Source organism: Wyeomyia smithii, chromosome 2, assembly GCF_029784165.1.
Source record: "Wyeomyia smithii strain HCP4-BCI-WySm-NY-G18 chromosome 2, ASM2978416v1, whole genome shotgun sequence".
Taxonomy (NCBI): Eukaryota; Metazoa; Arthropoda; class Insecta; order Diptera; family Culicidae; genus Wyeomyia; species Wyeomyia smithii.
This window is the reverse complement of record NC_073695.1, coordinates 93861491-93882244: the sequence shown is the minus strand read 5'-3', so window position 1 is coordinate 93882244 and position 20754 is coordinate 93861491. Positions and strand designations below refer to the sequence as shown.

Below are 20754 nucleotides of genomic sequence, written 5' to 3'. Positions count from 1 at the left end.
TTATGATGCACTTTATTATTTCCCACACGGTAAGAGTCGAAAACCCATTAACGGGTACTTTTTCAACCATTTCGCCAAAAAGTGAGCCAACCCATTTAGTGGGTAAACTCGATTTACCCATTAACGGGTAAACCGATCAAACGTCAAAAACTGGGTACAAAATCACTCATTTTGAGAAATGAATTTTCTCAAGGAAATGGGTGAAATTTTACCCTTTATTAAATAAACGGAAACTTTGTGATTATCACTCAAAAAAATGAAAAGAAGTGAAAGTGAAATCAATTATTTTTAATAATTAGCAAAAATGAATCTTATTTACGAAAACAGTAGTATTTTATCTGCTATCATCAATTGTCAGAATCGCTATTCTCTGCAACATAGCCAATACCAGACGGATAGTGAAAATTCTAGACCTAATATAAAAAAAATCTCACATTGTAAAGTTCAATACTTGATATAACATACTGTTTACCTTGCAACTTCTTAAACGACGCAGTATCGAATCTTTTCCTTCCATGGCAATTGTTGACAAATAATAAACCAAACAGATCGTAGAAACAGCGCGTGCGAACAAATCGACAGAGCAAACTGAAACGATGCTTGAAGTATTTTTTCACCCATTAATGGGTAAACAAATGACACATTTTTTTTTCTAAGAACATGTCTTTCTATCGTGTACAATTTTACCCATTTCACATTTTTAAATTTACCCATTCTTTTGACAGCCGCATATGACAGAAAAAAATGGGTACAACAATACCCATTAATGGGTTTTCGACTCTTACGGTGGGACTTCCACCGTCACCATTACAGACGGTGTTATGAACAGATACGCAAACAGTGAGGTCGAAAACTCCAAGTGAACCGTCAAATCGAGGCTCCAAGTGTGCAAAGTAAACAAACTCATGCGTGTTACTTTTCGTACAGAATGTGTGTTGCGATCAGTTTAAATTCTGTGAATCACGTGCAATTATGGTTCCAACGAAGAATGTGTTCGTCATGCTCATGTTATGAGTGATGCATTGGAAATTATTATAATTGTATGAACAAGCACTGAAACTCAGTAATATATCCTTACAAAGTTTCGAAATTTCATTACACTTTCTAGTGCGTATGAAAAGTCATGCGAAAATAAATGTGGTTGCCAGAGTTGTTTAAAATAAAATATTAGCAAAGGGTTGGCATATTTACTGCTTTTCTCTTTGCGTATCTCATTATAACACAGTCTCTAGTCACCATCAGTTATACGAGTCGAACAAAAAAGTTATTAACATTGCGCTTCGAGAAGAGATCTGGCACCTCTGATATGTGCAACCTAGTTGCCAAATCAAGGGTTTTTTTCATCGCTTATCTCTCTTTCTGAGTATCTCTAAACACAAGGTGCACCAAATGCACCCTTTTGGCATCACGCCATGTTTCAAGGGCTAACATCTCAACATATGTAAAAACGAGATAGCATATCACCAGGGGACTCTTGTGGCTGTCAAACTCCATACATTTTCCATCTACCACTCATTGATTCTGGTACCAGCGTTTCTGGTACCCACTTTTTGGTTGGTTTGCCCTAAAACAAGTGAAATAGAGTAAACGTCCCATTTTGTCGGTAGACTTATTCTCGTGTAAATGGCGTTTTAGATGCGAAAATACAAGAGCTCAACATTTGTTTTCAGTACAATGTGCACTTTCAATGAATAAGATAATTTTTGTAAGCATTTGAAATGAAATATTACCGCCGTGATGAATTTATGATTGGTAGGCAGAATGTTGACGTTTATAGGCCCCTGCATATCACCGCTTCTTTTCATACATTTTTATCTTACTGCTGACAGCGGGCACAAATTAATTTGAGCCCAGGACATGAGTTCATTGTCATTCACTGTTACTCGGTATAGGGATGCCAAAGGTTCGACCAAATGCGACAATACACACCAAAGTATTCAGTGAAGTACATTGCTGAAAACGTATCAGCAAACCATTTATTTGATGAATCACAGCATTTTTTTTTTTCAAATGTTACTGTAATTCAGTTCTGAATTTCGTTCAGTAATTGAGTTGTTTGGCTTTTCACGGATTTCGGATTTTTCAATATCTGCTAAGAGAGTGTTATTTTCTAAGCAAAGAATAAAAATCGTTACAATGACAGTTGGTATATGGGCGAACTGTCATTGTAGCGATTTCGAGCAGATATCGAGCAGTTTTATTTCGTGATTCAAAAATTGAAAGCAGGCGATAGAAAATTTTTGAAAATCACGTTTTGCTGAGAAAATGAAGCTCTTTCAGATGGCATAAAAAACTGATATAGCTAAACAACCCAATTTTATTTTTACTGTAAACCAGTATTTCATTGATCATTTTCATTTTCCAGTGATTCGCTAAAATACAGCAAAACTGTTTGCTGAACAGAAAACAGTAAATGAATGTTTGCTGGAATCCAGTGAAAGAATTGATATGTCAAAAAACTTTACGTCAAGATATCATAATTAAAACGTTCCAAACCGCTGTGCAGCTGGTACGGGATCATTGCTGAGTTCATGATAGCTGATATGGAACCATAGCTAAGTTACTGTTGGGCTAGATGAATTTGACTCACATTGTGTACTAAATGACATTATGTACCAGATGATTTCTCGTCTCGTTCCCACTCGAAAAATGCTGCATTGATTTTGTAAAGAACTCTTTGACAGTTCTTTATGGGAATTTCTTTGAGGTTCGATAAAGCCGATGAAAAGAAAATGCATTTTGTTTATTTAGTTGTACAGGACGGGGTACGGAGTACTATGGAGCAACGTGACCACAAAAAAAACGCCAGTGTTACATAAGTCTTATGTATGTGATGATACCCAGAAGCCAAAAATACTCAATGCTTCATTTTGGAACCCTATTTGGCGACTTCCGTTTTCATGAAAACATCCTTAAGCTGCCATATACAACCCAATAAAGGTATATTCACTCTTTGGGTTCTAGAATATTGATATTGTATTTAAAGTAATAATTTAAGTTAAAATGTGAAATTTGACGTAATATTTGTGCTTAAGAAACAGCAAAATAAGAAAACGACTCCTAATTTCCAACATTCACGAGCAATACCGGCAACATTCAAATAGTACAATACCAAATTAAAATTATGTTGAGGCCATCAAACCAAACCTTACATTTGACACTAAGATTGTTGAAATTAGTCCAGCCATCTTTGGGAAAACCAGTGAATTCGAAAAGTCATCGAAACATGTTTCTTTTCATATCTTTTGAACCACAAGTTCCATCATCACAGAATTCATTAGTTAACCCTTAACTAGCCCGTTCATTTGATACCAATGTTGTTCAAATCGGTTTTGTATTTTCTGAGATAATGTAGTTTCTTGGTTTTTACATTTTGATACATTACAGACAAAGTTACAGTCCGATTATAATGAAATTCAATAGTGTGTTATGAGGCTAGACCTTTCATTTGGCACTAATTTTGTGAAAACCGGCTCAGCCATCTCTGGGAGAAGTGAGTGAATTTAAGTAGTCTTCGGAATATGTTTTTCTTCATATCTGGATTTCACATTTTTAAACATAACAGGCAAAGTAACAGAGAACAGACATTCATGCTCATGTATGTATGTACGTATGACCTATTCTAGATTCCACTGTCTGCAGAGCCGGATTTACGATTGTGGGGGCCCGGGGCCCAGTTTACAGTGGGGGCCCCAGAATAAAACAAACCCGTTTTTTTATCGTACGAGTTAAAAACACTTATTTCTCATTGAAAAGTTACCAAAAATTTGCTAGAATTTTTTCTTACGAGTTTTTTTTTGCAGAGAACTTATTGATTGAATAATCAACATTAAGCTCCTTCAGAATATTGTACTCTCAACTTAACAATGCTAAGTTTGGCAGCCTTTCACTCTTCATAGTCGTACGCAACCTATTTTCAATCAGTTTCATCTTCGATAAAGACCTCCCTCCAGTTGCGTTCGAGATCATTAGGCTCAAATAAATAAATGTATGCAACTGCTCGAAATCCGGAATTTTTTTCTTGATATCTGAAAAATAAAAACCTACCGCAATTCGAAAAAAATGCGATCCGCAAGCAAAAATTTGCACACAATTTGAGAAAGACTGCGCAAATATAAGGCTATGCTGGCAATAATCTACAGAACCTAGGAAAAAACTACACACTTCTGCAGGTCAATAAAATCTGCACACGGACTCTGAAAATCTGCATTTTGCAACGCAAATCTAGTATCCCTGATTCGGACAGGTCTTCTTTCCTGCTTGATCTCCCATGCGCGCTGGTTCGATTCAAATGGTATGTTAATGTGTGTCATTCCAAGAGAATCGAAGGTGAAATCTTATGGATGTGGTTGTGATATTGGCGCTCGCGAAAAAATAACACTGAAGGAAAGTTTCAGATTGAAATGGTCTGTTCAAATTTTCTTACTGTAAATTGAACTTTTGATTGAATCTCATTTTTGATAGAGAAAAGAACTTTTTCTCGTTTTGTGGGGGCCCCAAAAATGTGGGGGCCCGGGGCCCGGGCCCCCTGGGCCCCCCCTTAAATCCGGCTCTGACTGTCTGGCAGTGATAGAGTGAAAAAAAGACAATGCTGTTGATTCTTGTTTCTGCGTCTGTATTGTTTTCGGAACCTATAAGGTGTTAGCTCTACCGACCTTCCAAAGACCCTTTGCAGAATGACTGAGTACTTGCAGCGCATTCCGGAGTCAATTTCCATTCGGTAAGCCCCGCCTCAACATAATATTAGAATCTAATAGATTCTATTATTATTCTCAGACTTTCAATTCATTTGACATATCAATTTCAAAAAAATTGATCGTATTTAATATATATAGGGTAACTGACGGCTTCGTCAGGTGATATGCATTGTGGGCAGGATTTAGTTTGCCAAGCTCTACTGCTTATATTCCACTCAGAAACTCAATGTATGATAACTTACCTTGAACGTTGAATTTTTTATGTTCGCATGAATGAATCACTCCATTAAAAACTCAAACATATTTATTGTTTTTTGACAAAAATTAAACTGCCACTTTCACACATCTAGATATTTTACCCGGCCGAGGAAAACTTCCACGAAACACATCTTCGCCGCTAGTGATATTTGGTTTCTATTTTCTCGAGAAATATTCATTTGTTCTCCCTCAATAACCTTAGTTCCGTCGTACTAGCGAAAGCAAATAACTCATACTGAGCTAAACTGAACTAAAATGGCCTCGTTAAAACCTCTTCTGGACTGTGATATTATTATTCTTGGGTGCGAAACCACGCATGTCTAGTTATTGACTGACTTTTATTGAGTTAATTTGGAACAGACATTCATGCTCATATAACAAAATTTAAAAACAGTGTATAATTATTTGAATCAAAATACGTTTATACACTAACGACATCTGTCTTGTGGTACACCAGTTGCACTGCATTAATATTGCTGTATCGATATTTTATCGATATCAGTGCTTGATTTGTCATTGACGCGAGCGTCACATAGTGGGTGCATTACCACTTACGGTTAAATGACGGTTGCAAGTTTTTACACATCCTTTGAAAATAAGATGAACGTCTGTTTTCTGTAGTAATAGTCCGATAGCAAAAAAATCTATAGGGTCTTATGCAGAACCGGATTTTTGGGGCCCCCACAAAACGAGAAAAAGTTCTTTTCTCTATCAAAAATGAGATTCAATCAAAAGTTCAATTTACAGTAAGAAAATTTGAACAGACCATTTCAATCTGAAACTTTCCTTCAGTGTTATTTTTTTGCGAGCGCCAATATCACAACCACATCCATAAGATTTCACCTTCGATTCTCTTGGAATGACACACATTAACATACCATTTGAATCGAACCAGCGCGCATGGGAGATCAAGCAGGAAAGAAGATAATCCACAAGTTTTTTCAATACATTGCTGTTGATTCCGAAAATAAGTTACCTGTCCGAATCAGGGATACTAGATTTGCGTTGCAAAATGCAGATTTTCAGAGTCCGTGTGCAGATTTTATTGACCTGCAGAAGTGTGTAGTTTTTTCCTAGGTTCTCTAGATTATTGCCAGCATAGCCTTATATTTGCGCAGTCTTTCTCAAATTGTGTGCAAATTTTTGCTTGCGGATCGCATTTTTTTCGAATTGCGGTAGGTTTTTATTTTTCAGATATGAAGAAAAAAAATCCGGATTTCGAGCAGTTGCATACATTTATTTATTTGAGCCTAATGATCTCGAACGCAACTGGAGGGAGGTCTTTATCGAAGATGAAACTGATTGAAAATAGGTTGCGTACGACTATGAAGAGTGAAAGGCTGTCAAACTTAGCATTGTTAAGTTGAGAGTACAATATTCTGAAGGAGCTTAATGTTGATTATTCAATCAATAAGTTCTCTGCAAAAAAAAAACTCGTAAGAAAAAATTCTAGCAAATTTTTGGTAACTTTTCAATGAGAAATAAGTGTTTTTAACTCATACGATAAAAAAACGGGTTTGTTTTATTCTGGGGCCCCCACTGTAAACTGGGCCCCGGGCCCCCACAATCGTAAATCCGGCTCTGGTCTTATGGGGCAACTAGACCTTTCTAATGACACTAATTTTGTGAAAATCGGTCCAGCTATCTCTGAGAAAGATGAGTGAGATTAAACAGTCCCCAGAACACGTTTCTTTCAGTAACTTTTGAACCACATGTTCAATCTTTATAAAATTCAAAAGTTAAGGGTTTTTTAGGGTTGTGCAAATCGGTTGTGTAGTTTCTGAGATAAGGATGTTTCGTGATTTTAAAATTTTCATACAAAACCTCAAAACTAAAAATCCTGTTACAATAAAATTTAATGAGATCTTATGGGCAGCTAGACCTTTCATTTGCAATAATTTTCATGAAAATCGGTCCAGCCATGTCTGAGAAAAGTGAGTGAGAATAACACGTTTTACATACACACACATACAGAAAATGCTCAACTCATCGAACTAAGTCGATTGATATACGACATTCGACCATTTGGAGCACTTTTATACCTTTGGTATTTTCAGCGATTGTTATAACTTTTTAGGAGAGAGGTAAAAATAAAAGGGAATTGGGTCCTAAAGCTATACCAGTTGTTGTATAACATTTAAAGAGAGGTTTATTTTATCAAAACGAGATTTTTAAAAAATATTTATCGTTGTCCTTCGAATTGTAAATAAAGAATATAAAACTGCTCGAAATGCCTCAAACAACAGACATTTCGAAGAGCTCGGTCTGGTTGACATGTGGTTTCAGTAAAACAGAGCAACGTGCCACACATGGCGCGAATCAATGGACATATTGCGGAAAGAGTTCGGTGAGCAATTAAGTTGTTTAGCTATTCACGGATTTCCGATCCGGATTTTCTGAGCAAAACGTAATTTTTTAAAACTTTATATCACTATCCTTCGATTTTTAAATGAAGAATGAAAATTCGCTCTAAATCACTACAATGACAGTTGGTATATGGGCGAACTGTCATTGTAGCGATTTAGAGCAGTTTTAAATCGTGATTTAAAAAGCGAAGGACAACGATAGAAAATTTTTGTAAATCACGTTTTACTTAGGAAATGCAGATTTTTCAGATTATATAAAAAATGATATAGCTAAACAACCCAATTCATCTCACGAAATGGACCGGTGAATTGGCCGCCTAGATCATGCGATTTAACACCGTTAGATTATTTTTTTGTGGGGCTACGTTAAGTCTCTTATCTATGCGGATAAGCCAACAATAGTTCCAGCCTTGGAAGACAACATTACACGCGTTATTCGCGAGATACCAGCCGAAATGCTCGAAAAAGTGACCCGAAATTGGACTTTTCGTATGGACCATTTAAAACGTAGCCATGGCCAATATTTGAATGAAATGTCTCTGAAAAGTAAATGGCATAAACCAATTTATCGGCTCAAATAAAGATTTCATACAGTTTTGTAATTGTTATGCTTTTTTTTTTTTAAGAAAAACCAAATTCTTCAAAAATCACCCTTTATATGATTCAAATAAATAGGTACATTCAAGTATTTAAAACGAAGTCAATAAAAATACGCCAGTATTCAAACATCGAACTAAACTGTACGCTATTCATCACCTTTTATTTCCCACATTGATCCAATTGACAGTAAAGTTTCAGCCCTCTTTTTTGCGTTGTTTCTTCGCCCTCTCCTGTTTTGTTTCGTTTCGTTTTCGTTTGTTCGCTACCAGCAACACTGCAAACGCTTTTCCTTACTTCTTTTTCTTCAGTCTGAGTCAGGTTGTTGGTGTGGTGTGTCGTGTGTTTTGTACGCTCCCGCACGCATTGAAGTTTTTTCCTTCACCTCTAATTTTGTTGGCCCTTCGCTGTTGCGTATGTGCAATCCGGTCGTTAAATAACAATATTTCGTGACAAGAAACAAATCCGTCGCGATCAGCGTTTCTCGTTTCGCCATTGTTTATGGAGAAATTGTGGGCGATTTGTTTAGCACACGCGAAAGTGCTGCTGAAATTCGTTCAAGGATGAAGGCAAACAGCAAAATTCGCAACTGAAAGAAGACCTCCTCTCCTTAGCGCATTGTGTTGGAGTGTGTGGAGGTGTCCGTGAGAGTGGTGTTGCGGATCAGCAGTGTGGTTGTGTTGGTGTCACACAGCAAGTGTGCGAAGAAGCTTGCAAAGAAGAAGAATATTGTGCTCTGGTGAAGTGTTTTCAATTCCTTGGACCATTCAAGGGTTTACCAGGAGGGGGAACTTCGGGGCGTTTCTGCTTGTTTAGTGTATTATTGGAAGAAAATAGAGTGGAGCAATTTTCAAAATTTTTATTTCACGTGCGTGTTGGCGATATAAGTAAAAATTTTCCGGAAGAATAAAAATTATTGTTTTGTTATTGTTCAAAGCAAGAGTTCCTACGAAGTAAAAAAGTTATAAATTTGTGGATAGTGTTCGTCTTCAATAATGATTTGAAAAATTTTAAACTGCAATTTATTTCTTCGTTTCAATTGAAAACCCTCTGTTGCAACAATCGATAAGATAAGCAGCAAATTGGAAGTTAGGTGACTAACGCTTCATTACGCGCTTCGACCGATTATATTATTTCTTGGAATCAACCGAGCCGAAACAACAAATCATCAACATGGGCTGGGGAACTGAACTTTGGGTAAGTGTGTAAATTTGCATTCCACGGATTTAAATATGTTTTCGTTCAATCCAGTCAGTCAATCTGATCGTACAAAACCGCAAACATCTGTCCATATTTTTTTCTCGCCATCTCTTGAGGCTGATATGCTCCGTTTATACGTAACTCGCAGTGATAACTGTATGGTAATAAAAAATGGCAAAAAAATCCAGTTCAACACTAATCTGATTGGCCGCTATTACCTCTTCTGTTTCTGTTTAACGCTTTCCTTCTTCTGGGTCGGTTTGCTAGAAACTGATTTCGAAATTTCATCCCTCCCTAATTTATGCGTCATGTTTTGCTACTTTGTTTCTTGTATGAAGGTGTTAGTTCGGTTATTTGCAAAGCGTGATCAAAATTTAATCTTAATTTTAACGATCAGCTGCAAAAACAAGTTTGTGGACAGTTATGAAAAATGATTATGAAAAGTCGGAAATAGCAGAAGCATACTAACAAAGGATATTGATCTACATTGTGTAGAAAGATAAGAATAGAAGCGTAGATCTGAAGAGAGAATGTTGGAATTTTTACAGTAAATAAAATAAATTTTTAAAGTAAATAAAACAAACTGGTTTTGAGGTACGATGCTGGCCCAACAAGCCAGTCGTCGTAGGTTCGAGTCCCGGCTCGGGAGAAACTGTTGGTATCTAAACTATAATAAACGTTACTTCCTTCTGTTTTGATTAGGAAGGAATTTTTTCTACCGAAAGGCCGTTTTTGAAAACTATAAAGGAATATTATAGTTTACCTAAATGGCAAAGCAAAGCCTTGATACATTCCGATTTGGAACTCGACCTTCTGTTTTATTTGTACACAGGCTTCGCAGCCAACTGTTCAGTGTACAGGACAAATGCGGGGTTAGCGCTACGATCCTACTGACACTAACAGTCTTTCCCGAGCCGAGACTCGAACCCACGACGACTGGTTTGTTAGGCCAGCGTCGTGCCTCGAGACTGTCTGGGAGACCCAATTCAACTAAATGCACAATGTTTTTTAAATGCAGAATTGGCAACATGATAACACTGGTCGACAAAAGCGAAAAAATGTTCTAAATATAGCTTTTTTAGCCATTCATGTGAATTTTAAAACCTAGCTATAACACTGTGCTACAGCGATTAATAACTTCTGAAGTGATCTAGTGTAGGTTGTAGGCCTCGTTAAGTGTAACATTCGCTCATACTAGAAACCTTTCAGAAAATATACATGTATGTACTAAATTGGCCAAAACAACAACATTGTTTGAGTTTAAATCTAATTGTTTATACTTTCAACGCAATTTTCAGATTGACTTGAAATTTGATTTTTAATTTTCTAGGAAAAGTACTTTAAATACACTGGCACTTTGAAAGTATACGCAAAAACGAATCAAATAGAAGTGATTTTGTGAAAATCGGTTGTTACTGTCCTCTGGATTAGACGTTGTATGCCGTCTATCCTATTTTTCACTTTTCCAAAACGGTTAAAATATAAGGAACCGGCTGAAAAATGACTGAGGATAATAATGTGAGCTGAGGTCTAAAACGGGGGCTTGAGCATAACTTTTGAAGATGTTTGAAAAACTTGAAATATGGGCGCAAGTAACACTCGACTAGAACTACAACCTTCACTAGGTCTCATCAGCAGTTTTTGCATTTATTTTCATTTGTAGCTCTGTAAAATAATTTTACGGTAGATGCCGAAAAATTACTCAAAAAATATATAACCCAGCCAAATGTCTACTGATTTTCACAAAACCACTTGTGTTTGATTCATTACTGAGTTTACTTTAAAAGCGCCAATATTTATTTGTTACTAACAATACACAATTAGATTTAAAGTTAAATAACTCAACATGTGTCGGTAAAATTGGTGCATACCTGTATATATTTAGAAATCTCTATTTTTCCCCCTTCCAAAACTGCTTCAATGTTGAAAATCGGTTTAGAAATGACCACGTTTAAGAAAGTAGTAGTAGTAGGTCCACAAAACGGTGTTTTGACCATAACTTTAAATTTTAGGGATGTTTAGAAAATTTCTAGTATGAGCGAAAGTTACACTCAACGATGCTTACAACCTACACTAGGTCACTTCAGAAGTTACATTCTTTTCATTATTAGCACAGTGAATCATTCATTAGCTACAGTTCAAGCTTTAAGGCAACACCTGTGTTGACCAGTGTTATCTTTGCTAGGGACACCAACATTCTCAGGAACAGTTCAAAAGCTAAAGCTATAATCTTTCATTTTTTTTAAGTTTCAGCTCCAGGGCAAAATCTGTGTTTGCCAGTGTAATTCTTGAGATTTTTAATTATGCTTTGAAAACGTTGTTCAAAAGTAACCCTCTAGTGCCCAGTGCCGCCTTTAGACACGCTTCAGTTGAACCTCTAGAAACCATTAACCCTCTAGTGCCCAAGTTAATTTCTAAACGGGCTTCGGTAAAATCACTATGAATCATTATAAACACTTTTTAAGTATATATTGAAGCTTTTCGAAACTTCGACTGAAGCCCGCCAAATGGCGGTATTGGGCACTAGAGGGTTAATAAACTTAAAAATATTAATATAGTTTCATAGTGATTTTACCAAGGTTCGTCTGAAAAATAACTTAGGAACTAGAACAGCGGTTCTCAACCTGGGGTACGCGTACCCCTAGGGGTACGCGAGGGCCTTCAGGGGGTACGCGAGAGAAAAATCAGTAAAGGCGGACAAAGCATTTTTGTTTATAATACTTTATTTGTTGTTCAAACTTCCTCTTAAAACACGACTGTAGCAATCAAGCAAATCACAGTTCAATCTTTAACCTAAACTAGACTACCACAACATGATCTACCACTACTCTCTCCCACTCTGCGAGAACTTCCAAGCCAAGGGGTACAATTGATTTGGAAAATATCGCCAAGGGGTACGCGGACAAAAAAAGGTTGAGAACCGCTGCACTAGAGGGTTGAATCTTATTTACAAAACGAAAATGAGGAAGAAACAATATTTTTCCGCATTTTAGATGCCAAAAAAGTGAGAATAGTCGTAATGATTCTATACTTTCCTAGTCTAGGAATAAAACCAAACCTTATGTAGCTCAATGAGATCCTATAAAACGTTGGCATTGGTATAAATTCCAGAAAAAAACTAGTATATACTCCAGAAGCATGTCATTATTATCTTCATCAAAACAGAAGTTTTTCGAGAGACCATATTCAATTTTTTCTCGTTTTTCCTTTTAATTAGGGCTACAATACAGAGTTGTGTATTAGAATTTGACTCCTGTTCTGCAACAATTAATCTGAAAACAATATATCCACTGAAACGAATTTCGAGGAGTTAAAACGAAGAGAAGAACATTCAAACAGTAAAAATTTAGCTTTATATTTTTTTTTTATTTTAGTACTTTTCAGAAGTCCTGCAAATGAATGTTTTCACATAGAGCAGCGGTTCTCAACCTTTTTTTATCCGCGTACCCCTTGGTGATATTTTTTAAATCAATTGTACCCGAGCTTAGAATGTTCTCACAGAGTGAGAGAGAGTAGTGGTAGATCATGTTGTGGTAGCCTAGTTCAGGTTTAAAATTGAACTATGGCTTATTTCATTGCTACAGTCATGTTTTAAGAGCAAGTTTGAACATCAAATGAAGTATTATAAAGAAAAATTACTTTGTCCGCCATTACTGATTTTTCTTTCGCATATCCCCTGAAGGCTTTCGCGTACCCCCCGGGGTACGCGTACCCCAGGTTGAGAACCGCTGACATAGAGTAAGCAACGATTGGGTCAGTTTTACAATTCGAAAACAAATTCTGACAGCGAGAAAGGTAGTAAAAAAGTTGATATACTTATGTTTGTATTTAACCATACACATTTCAAGTATTTCGTCTCAATACACAGAAAGCTTCATAAGCTGCTTAATAGTGGCTCCGTACCCTGAATGCAATTGTAAAAAATACTGTCCGCAAATCTCCTATGATTCAGATTTCTAGGACTTTACTATGGAAGCTTCGCCTAATATGACTGTAACCCTGAGAAAATTACTTCTACTGGTTAACACACTTGTTGTTTAAGAATTCCATTAGAAGAAAAAATCGGAGTCATTACCAGCAAAGAGGAAGCACTGCGCAACTAATGGCCGCAGTACGAGCTGTGCACCTCGGATTATTAGTAAAGTCAGACAACAACTGTAACAGAGAAATCCGCAGACGTATCGTAGCTCGAGGTCGTGCCTACTACGGTCTGTACAAGACCTTTGAATTTGGTAAACTTCGCCCCCGTACTAAGTACACCATATATAAGACGCTTATAAGACCGGTAGTTCTCTACGGGCACGAAACATGGACAATGCTCGAAGAGAACTCGCAAGCACTGGCCGTTTTCAAACGACGTGAGCTTCATCTAAGAGTATGTGAGAATGGCGTATGAAGGTGAAGAATGAACCACGAGCTGGCGCAACTCTACGACGAGCCCAGTAAAAAGAAAGTGGCTAAAGCTGGAAGGGTTGTAAGAATGCCAGACAACAATCCCGCGAAAACAGTGTTCGTCTCGAATCCGGAGATCTTGGATATGTGTCATGAACCGAGTTTGTTGGTGTAACATTGTGATGCAGGTGAAATCCTGAAGAGATGTTTCACCAGGAAAGTGAGTTGTAAGATGTCCCTTAAGCTGGAAGTACAAAGTCAGCAGAACAAAGAGTTAATAGCATGAAAATTAAGTGCTCATTCGATGCTCATTTAATGCCATATCGCCGAATTTAATGCTCCATCATTTCTTCGAAAAATGCATTTGTTTGCTAGCTTAAGAAAATAGCTAGCAGACAATATACGAAAATAACATTTTTAGTCACAAAACGGTTCTATAACGGTCAAAATAATTTAATGCTCATTTAATGCTCTTGAAAAAACCTGATTTTTATGATAATTTTATTGATTTTGTATAAATTTTTCAATATTATAATAATATGATTATACATAAATAGCTTCAATTTTTTCAAACATTTTCCTCTGAAAACAATCAGAATCCTTTTGATACGATTAGATACCAATTAAATGCTCCCATATGCGAGCAGTTTCAATAACTTAGGTGCATTTTTCATTAAAAATATTTTTTTCAAAAATATCGTTCTGCTAGCTTAAGAAAAAAGTTAGCAGAACATTGGCCAGAAACAGCATTTTTAAGCAATAAACTGTTGTAGAATGGTCATAATAATTTAATGCTCATTAAATGCTCTTGAAAAAACCTGATTTTCATGATAATTTTATTGATGTTGCATTAATTTTTCAATAATATTATAATAATATGATAATACATAAATAGCTTCAATTTTTTCAAACATTTTCCTCTGAAAACAATCAGAATTCTTTTGATACGATTAGATACCAAATAAATGCTCCCATTTACGAGCAGTTTCAATAACTTAGGTGCATTTTTCATTGGATATATTTTTTTCAAAAATATTGTTCTGCTAGCTTAAGAAAAAAGTTAGCAGAACATTGGCCAAAAACAGCATTTTTGAGCAATAAACTGTTGTAGAATGGTCATAATAATTTAATGCTCATTAAATGCTTTTGAAAAAACCTGATTTTTATGATAATTTTATTGATTTTGTATAAATTTTTCAATAATATTATAATAATATGATTATACATAAATAGCTTCAATTTTTCAAACATTTCCCTCTGAAAACAATCAGAAACCTTTTGATACGATTAGATACCAATTGAATGCTTCCATATGCGAGCAGTTTCAATAACTTAGGTGCATTTTTCATTAAATGATAATTTTATTGATTTTTTTCTAAATTTTCGATAATAAGATAAAAATATGATTTCCTGTTCCTGTTTTTTGATTTTCAGATCGATTCTGTTGACCTGAAAAAGTTAGAAAGATCGTTTATTTTGTTTTTTTTTCGATCTTTTAAAAAAATATTTTTCAGCTGGCAGAACTTTTTTTATGCAATTTTGAGTGATTGTCAGGTATCGTGTACCATTTCTAATATTGTCTTATCGGCTTTTGAATGGTTGCGTGCGATTATGACATCATCATGCCTCCATATAGTCCATTTCATTCCTGCCCATAGTGCAACTGGTGATGGACTAGCAATAATGAAATGATCGGAGTACAACCAGATCGAACCAATCTCCAAAAACATGATTTCGAGTCATCGGTGTTCAATGTTCTAGGGATTTTTTGTAATTGGGGCTTATTACAGAAAACGAGGCGCGCGGCGAGTTACTCGCCTGACCAATTTTGATATTGCAGATGGCTGGATTTGGACAAGCTGGTCTGCGAAACTGTTCGACTCAGCTGTCACCAAACATGTTTCACTCGCATTCTCTAATACAACATTTTGCTCGTCCGTCAGTGACTGGAGGTGAGGCCATATCATTATGAACTATTCAAATGATTTCTGTTCTTCATGTATGATAGATTATTCATTCTCACGTAGGGGTACTGGGGGTAAGCCCGGCACTGAGGGTAAGACCGTCACCCCTAGGATTTTACTAGAAAACGCTAATTAACTGTGTTTTGGAATATGTGAAGTGTTGGTATTTAATATTTTAGATATTTTAAGACACATCGAAGCCACCGTGAAACGTCAAACGTCGAAATAATAGACAAAAAATACGCTACTGCAGCTGATGCGTGAACGGATGTAATTTTTTGTGAGTGGAACTTAAGCTTTTATTCATTTGAAAAGACTAAAATAATTTTTCGTTGCTCTGCAATTTATTGTCTGTATTGGTAGCAATCACAGGAATTCGATCTGAGGTAAATTGAAGCGATAAATTTGTAGAAATACTCTTTTTAAAAAAATGTGTGCTGTCGGGGTAACACCGTCACCCAGTGAGTGGGGTAAGCCCGACATGGTCTGGGCTAGTTGGATGTTACTGATACATATTTCTCATCTATTACCGATATCTCGCTGATAAATAAATTAATTAAACGACTTAGAACCATGCACTCAAGTTCTTCTGTGATTTATGAATGATTCCAAGGGTTATAAGAGGTGCCAAATGTACTAAATCAAGTCACAAAACTGACGGCTTTTCCGGTGGTATTTGAAATATGCTCCGGTGTGGTCAATGTGATCCTGGTTTCAAAGAAACTAGTTAATAATATGATTTAGAGTGCCACATGATAGGCTTGCCGAGTATCAAATTCTTTCATTGTTTATACATAATGTTCTCCGGAACTTGTTCCGGTAATCTGCCCGAACCAGTTAACCGACAACAACCAAATTCAACAGTAACATACAGAAATGTAAGATCTCTCATTCGGTGGTTTCCGAATTAAAATTGGTTCAGTTGATTCGAGTTAATTCATGAACAAACTTAGGTGCCGGTGTTACCCCCAAGGAGTGCCGGTTTCACCCGCACTGATTGCTAAACGTCATTTTTATCCTTGTTTCAAAACTTCACTATTGCTTGTAAAATAACAATTTGAAAGTACTGAAAACCTTCATATCTTGTAGAAAACAATCTAAGCAATGATTCTGTGAAAAAAAAATTCAACAATATTCGCCATCAAGTGCTACTAAAGAATCATTTTCCTTAGGGGGCCGGGCTTACCCCCAATACCCCTACACTGGTGTTAATACTTAACTCAATTAAAAAAAATGGCGCTTGGTTCAGTGAATTTCACAGCGCCTCAAAAAATATGCTTTGAAAGATCGTTTCAACAGAGATCGATCCTGCAGCTCCGATTTTTTAGATGGATCGATCTGGGACCGCTCAGCTGAATCGATCCTGAAGATTGATCTTTCCCTGTAGATCGCCCAATCCCTTATTCCGTATCATTTTCAATAGCAATAACTTCTCTGGCTATTTTCTAACAACTGTTGGTCCCTTTTTTCGATTTGTTGGGTACTATTTGATCAACTGCCTCTGCTTATTAGCGGCGAATGCTTATTAGCTGAGTCAATTAAAGGCCATAATCGTCTTGTTCAGTATTAAACTGATAAGATATGCAAATTTTTAACCTATGACATCAAGAACGCCAAGCCGGTCGAGGTTGTCTTGAAAGGTCTCACCAGCGATCAAACCGTTGATGAGATCATCATCACCGCGCAACCACCGATCATATAACTTACCCCAACAGAATTAATTGGCATATCTAATGAAACGAAAATCATGAGGTGAGAAAAGTCAGAGAGCTGGAATTTCCCTTGTTAATTATTTAATTCGTTTTAACCGGACTTATCTCCCAGATGGTCTCGTCGTACGATGCAAGCCTAACAAGCCAGTCGTCGTAAGTTTGAGTCTCGGTTTGGGAGAGACTGTTAGTGTCTGTAGGATTGTAGCGCTAGCCCCGCACCACTAAAACAGTCGGCTGCGAAGTCTTTGTATAGTAAACAGAATGTCAGTTTCCGAATCGGAATGTAGCACCCAGGCTTTGCTTTACTAACCGCACTGAGGTTAAAAATTTGAAATTTTTTGACAAACCACATGCCATCCATAATGTTCAGGTAAAGTGGGAGTTATATAGAAAGTTTGGGGGAGGAGAAAAGCCCAATTGCGAATTTTCCAACGTTATGGCCATGGTTCAAAAATCTGTAACTTCGACCGAAAATGCCTCATTTGTGGAGACTCTTCTCACAAAAAGGCTATATGTCCTGTGAAAGAGAGTAAAAATTTTCGCTGTGCGAATTGTAACGGCAACCATATGTCAAATTTTTATTAATGCCCAGTCCGTCTAGCAATTGTTAAGGCACGGCAAGGTAAACAAAGTTTAATTTCACAATCAAAACAAAATTCTCCAAGCTGTACCGCTGTACCGCCCATTTTTTTACTCTTTTGCACAGATAACAGGTTCGAAATAAAATTCTGAAAATGATTTTGAAGCGCCTTGGTTTGGTACACTCGAATAACATAGACTTACTGGTGTTGGAACATGAAGCTATGTCAAATAAAATTATTACCAATTTTCGACAAAAATCGTTGCAATCCTCAATTGCTACGATGAGCTCTCTTTTCAGTCAATAAGTTTTGAATTGAGTTAGTTGTCAGTTTATATATATATATTTTTTTTTTGATAAGTAGGTTTACTGCCTGTGATCGCATAATTGTAACATTCGACATTTTATGGATTTCGTGCTTTTTATTGGGAAATGCTTAGAATAGTATGTACTTTTTACATCTGGAAAAATATGCTTATGTTTGTGTGAAAAAAGTCGTAAAAAATACCAAGTTGTTTTGTCACATAGCGTAAATAACCGCATAATTGTCACACTACTTAACTTTTTCAACTTTTTTGTCGAAAAAGTTTCCATCCAAATCCACATCTGCATCCTTTGGAACTCGGAAGTTATTCTGGTCCGGTAACCAACCACCGGTGATCCGTTTCTGATGTTCAGCTCATGCTTGTTGAATACAAGAAAAACTTCTTTTTCCATGTGATATATTCCAAAAGTAGCTTGAAAGTGACGGCATAAATGTATCATTGCAAAAATTTCAACCAATTTGACTTCAAAAGTAATATTCAATGTATACATAGTGTAAAGTAGTGCTTTCTTCATGATACTAAGTTTAGTTAAAGTGTCTATTTGCGAGAATATATTAGTAACAATGCATTTAAGGTCAAAATATAAAAGTGCGAATTGCTCGAACAACCAATTTTGCAAATGTTACAAATATGCGATTATGGGCAGTTTAACTCCCTACGAATAATAAGTCCTAATTGAAACAAACCTCAATAAATTAATATACATTTTTTAATTTTAATTTTAATTTTATTTTAATTTGATTTTTTAAGTTATTGAAACTGCTCGTAAATGGGAGCATTTATTTGGTACAGGGGCGACTCGTGGCTGTTGAACCTACCTGTTCAACTATAAATTCTGAAAATCAGAGTTTGAGAAAGTAATTACAATTTTATCCGCGAATAGAAGCAAGTAATTCCCTTTGTTACTATTTAAAAATGAAACTAAAAAATAAGAAAATAAGAGCATGAATTTGGATTTTAGATTCATTTTTTGCCTGACGTCCCCATGTGCATTGCACAGGTTGCACCTATAGACGAGTCGCCCCTGATTTGGTATCTAATCGTATCAAAAGGATTCTGATTGTTTTCAGAGGGAAATGTTCGAAAAAATTAAAGCTATTCTTATAATATATTTTTGAAAAATTTATACAAAATCAATAAAATTATCATGAAAATCATGTTTTTTTCAAGAGAATTAAATGAGCATTAAATTATTTTGACCATTCTACAGCAGTTTATTGCTTAAAAATACTGTTTCTGGCCAATGTTCTGGTAACTTTTTTCAGTTAGCAGAACAATATTTTTGAAAAAAATATATTTAATGAAAAATGCACCTAAGTTATTGAAACTGCTCGCATATGGGAGCATTTAATTGGTATCTAATCGTTTCAAAAGGATATGATTGTTTTCAGAGGAAAATGTTTGAAAAAATTTAAGCTATTCATGTATAATCATATTATTATAATATTATTGAAAAATTTATACAAAATCAATAAAATTATCATAAAAATCAGGTTTTTTCAAGAGCATTTAATGCGCATTAAATTATTATGACCATTCTACAACAGTTTATTGCTTAAAAATGTTGTTTCTGGCTAATGTTCTGCTAACTTTTTTCTTAAGCTAGCAGAACAATATTTTTGAAAAAAAAAATAAATTTAATGAAAAATGCACCTAAGTTATTGAAACTGCTCGCATATGGGAGAATATTATTGGTATCTATTCGTATCAAAAGGATTCTGATTGTTTTCAGAGGAAAATGTTCGAAAAAATTGAAGCTATTCATATATTATCATATTTTTGAAAAAATTATACAAAATCAATAAAATTAACATAAAAATCAGGTTTTCTCAAGAGCATTTAATGAGCATTAAATTATTATGACCATTCTACAACAGTTTATTGCTTAAAAATGCCGTTTCTGGCCAATGTTCTGCTAACTTTTTTCTTAAGCTAGCAGAACAATATTTTTGAAAAAAATATATTTAATGAAAAATGCACCTAAGTTATTGAAACTGCTCGCATATGGGAGCATTTAATTGGTATCTAATCGTATCAATTTATGTATAATCATATTATTACAATATTATTGAAAAATTTATATAAAATCAATAAAATTATCATAAAAATCAGGTTTTTTCAAGAGCATTTAATGAGCATTAAATTATTATGACCATTCTACAACAGTTTATTGCTTAAAAATGCTGTTTCTGGCCAATGTTCTGCTAACTTTTTTCTTAAGCTAGCAGAACAATATTTTTGAAAAAAATATATTTGATGAAAAATGCACCTAAGTTATTGAAACTGCTCGCATATGGGAGCATTTAATTGGTATCTAATCGTTTCAAAAGGATTTGATTGTTTTCAGAGGAAAATGTTTGAAAAAATTGAAGCTATTTATGTATAATCATATTATTATAATATTGAAAAATTTATACAAAATCAATAAAATTATCATAAAAATCAGGTTTTTTCAAGAGCATTTAATGAGCATTAAATTATTATGACCATTCTACAACAGTTTATTGCTTAAAAATGCTGTTTCTGGCCAATGTTCTGCTAACTTTTTTCTTAAGCTAGCATAACAATATTTTTGAAGAAAAATTATTTAATGAAAAATGCACCTAAGTTATTGAAACTGCTCGCATATAGGAGCATTTAATTGGTATCTAATCGTATCAAA

At 35.4% G+C, this 20754-nt stretch overlaps 1 protein-coding gene across 15 annotated transcripts in view; it reads left to right on the top strand.

The window, feature by feature from the left end:
• The first annotated feature begins 8233 nt into the window (after positions 1-8233).
• The window catches only part of LOC129720713 (formin-binding protein 1-like), a 142240-nt gene continuing 129719 nt past the window's right edge, over positions 8234-20754 (top strand). For all 15 annotated transcript variants that reach the window (XM_055672332.1, XM_055672325.1, XM_055672331.1 and 12 more), the window contains exon 1: positions 8234-9115. In XM_055672332.1, the coding sequence (XP_055528307.1) occupies positions 9092-9115 (24 nt within the window). In that variant the 5' untranslated portion in view covers positions 8234-9091. The remainder of the gene's footprint in view (positions 9116-20754) is intronic.